General features: G+C 50.3%; 1 protein-coding gene across 1 annotated transcript in view; it reads left to right on the forward strand.

The window, feature by feature from the left end:
- Nucleotides 1-1,879: 1,879 nt before the first annotated feature.
- bnc2 (basonuclin zinc finger protein 2) overlaps nucleotides 1,880-2,500 on the forward strand; it is a gene marked incomplete at both ends in the record, with an annotated part of 70,573 nt that continues 69,952 nt past the window's right edge. Inside the window, 2 exons of the mRNA XM_084454458.1 lie at nucleotides 1,880-1,887; nucleotides 2,074-2,125. Coding sequence (XP_084310584.1) covers nucleotides 1,880-1,887; nucleotides 2,074-2,125 — 60 coding nt within the window. The remainder of the gene's footprint in view (nucleotides 1,888-2,073; nucleotides 2,126-2,500) is intronic.

The following is a 2,500-nucleotide window of genomic DNA, read 5'->3' on the forward strand; positions in this document are numbered from 1 at the left end:
TTCTCTCCCTCCCTCTCTCTCTCTCTCTGTTCTCTCCCTCCCTCTCTCTCTGCTCTCTCTCTGTTCTCTCCCTCCCTCTCTCCGTAAGTCCAAAGTAGAAGACATAAAAATGCACCGGTATAGTTTGCGGTGTCACTGCAGTCACTTTGGTAGGAGTGTGTGTGTGTGTGTGTGAGAGGAAGGGAGGGGGGCTGCTGACTTTGTGAGAACGGACAAGCTGCAAGACGAAGGAAACTCATTTCCACTTCAAGGGACCGTCTGAAACGTGCGCGCGCACACACACACGCACACGCGCACACACACACACACACACACCATCTCATCTGTGCTGCTCTAATGTTTATTCCTAGTTGCGGCAAATAAGCTGATGCTTTATTTTTTAGATCATTGGGAAAAAGAACAGCCAAAACCACACACACTCTCACACACACACACACACACACATTCTAGTCTAGACCGCTGGCTCAAAAGACGACATCGCCAAGTTGCTGGGAGGGGGTCAAAAAAACAACAACAACAACAAGGCCTGCTTATCTCCCCCTGGTAAACAATCAATACACACATCTACGTGATCAGTCAGAGAAGAAGGGAGGAATGGAGGGATGGATGAAAGAAGGGGTGGATAACAGAGAGAGAGGGCTCTCTGGAGGTTCCGGCACGGACAGAGAGAAAGACTCAAAAGCGTTTTGTTGCGAAAGCGGCGTTCATTAGACCGTACACTAGTCCACTCACACACACACACACACACACACACACACACACACGCACGCACACACACACGCGCACGCACACACACGCACGCAGAAAGAGACAAATTTAAAGAGCGACATTGTCGGAAACACAGCGTAATCATTTCATATGTGCGTGTGTGTTTTGTAGTAATTAATTTGGTCTTTCTGCGGGGAAAGTCCAAAGAGCCCAATTAACATGCTTAATATTGCTGCATCGTTGTAAAAAATATATATCATTTTTTAATATAGAGGGAATATTCAAATGACTCCTCTTCATTATTCAAATTCATCAGCGGAGTCATCACTAGGGGACTGTAGAGAGCGCAGCGCGGGAGGGGAGGGTAGTCACGCCTGTAGGAATGAAAAGAAAGAAAATCAATTGTTCTTTTTTTGCCCTCCGTTGCCAAGGAAATAAACAAGTCGTTGGGTTTGCGTTAGATTTTTCCCTCAGTGAACGCGGAGGAGCTCAAACGTTTGGACGAGTCTGGACTTCCAATCATTCATTTCCATCAAGGGCGCGTCAGTCTGAGGGGTGACCATGTCTGCTTTTCCCCCTCCCAGAATTCCCTGTGTCCAAAAAAATCCTCTGGCCCGTTATTGAATTCACATTGATCCAGTAGCTGTTAGTCACTTATTGATGTGATGGGGTGTCCAGCCAGCCCACTGGATGAGGCTTGACTTAGTAAACGCAGGTCAATATGAGATTATCAATATGAAATCACACCTAATCAAGGGTTGTCTCTATTCATCTCTCTCCCTTGTCTCTCTCTGTCTACCTCTCTCTCTCTCTCTCTCTGTGTCTGCACCACAAGGAAACAGAATCAGACAAATAACATTCCATATTTAGCATGAGTAGAGTGTGTGTGTGTAAGTACAGTACAGTATGTGTGTGTGTCCGTGCGGAGAGCGCTTAGAGGCGTTGATGAGGGATGTTTGGTGGTTTATTTTAATGCTGGGTTTATAGATTTCTGTTCTAGGACATGTTTTCTGTTTTCACGGTTGGTTCTCAGTGTTTGTTTTGTTACAGAGGGGGGAGCCGCCCTCGGGGCCCCCGGGGGCCGTCCAAGGCCCCTGTGCCTCTGCCTCGGCCCCCCCCCCCCCCCCCACTCCCGGGGCCCTACAAAGTCAATATTACAAAGAGGTAACACATGTCGAGGTATGCTCGAAATCTACCCCTGGCGCTGCGCTCTGATCCGGGATTGCGAACGCACACACACGCGCACACACACACACACACACACACACACGCACACACACACTAAGGCGTCGCGGCAGCAGGGCCTTCTACGGTAACCACCCCCGTGTAGCAGGAATGTCCGTCTCTTTTCTTCTCCCGTTGCAGATTTGTCCCTGGTTTGGTTCCGCCGGCGGCGCTCAACACCGCACGCGTGACCGTGAGCACATGTGCGTCTGCGGCGTGAGAGGACGAGCCGCGGATGACTGTGATGCGCGAGCGCGTGCGTGAGTGTGTTTGTGTGTGTGTGTGAGAGAGAGAGAGAGAGAGAGAGAGAGAGAGAGAGACAGAGAGAGAGCGCACACCAGTTTGTTGTGTTTTTCCCTTACTTCAGCACATCTGAGAGAGGTTTTCTAGAACTCTGGAGCCCTGTCCAAACAAAGATGGCCAAAAGGGGGGGGGGCGAGAGGGAGAGAGAGAGAGAGAGAGAGAGAGAGGGTGTGGAGAAGAAGGGGGGGGGGGGGGGTTAGAAGGGACAAACTGGGAGGAGAGCAGGGTAAGCCGAGCCCCTGAGAAAGGCAGCTGGAAACACGGA

The sequence above is a fragment of the Borostomias antarcticus genome (assembly GCF_949987555.1).
Source record: "Borostomias antarcticus genome assembly, chromosome: 20".
NCBI lineage: Eukaryota > Metazoa > Chordata > Actinopteri > Stomiiformes > Stomiidae > Borostomias > Borostomias antarcticus.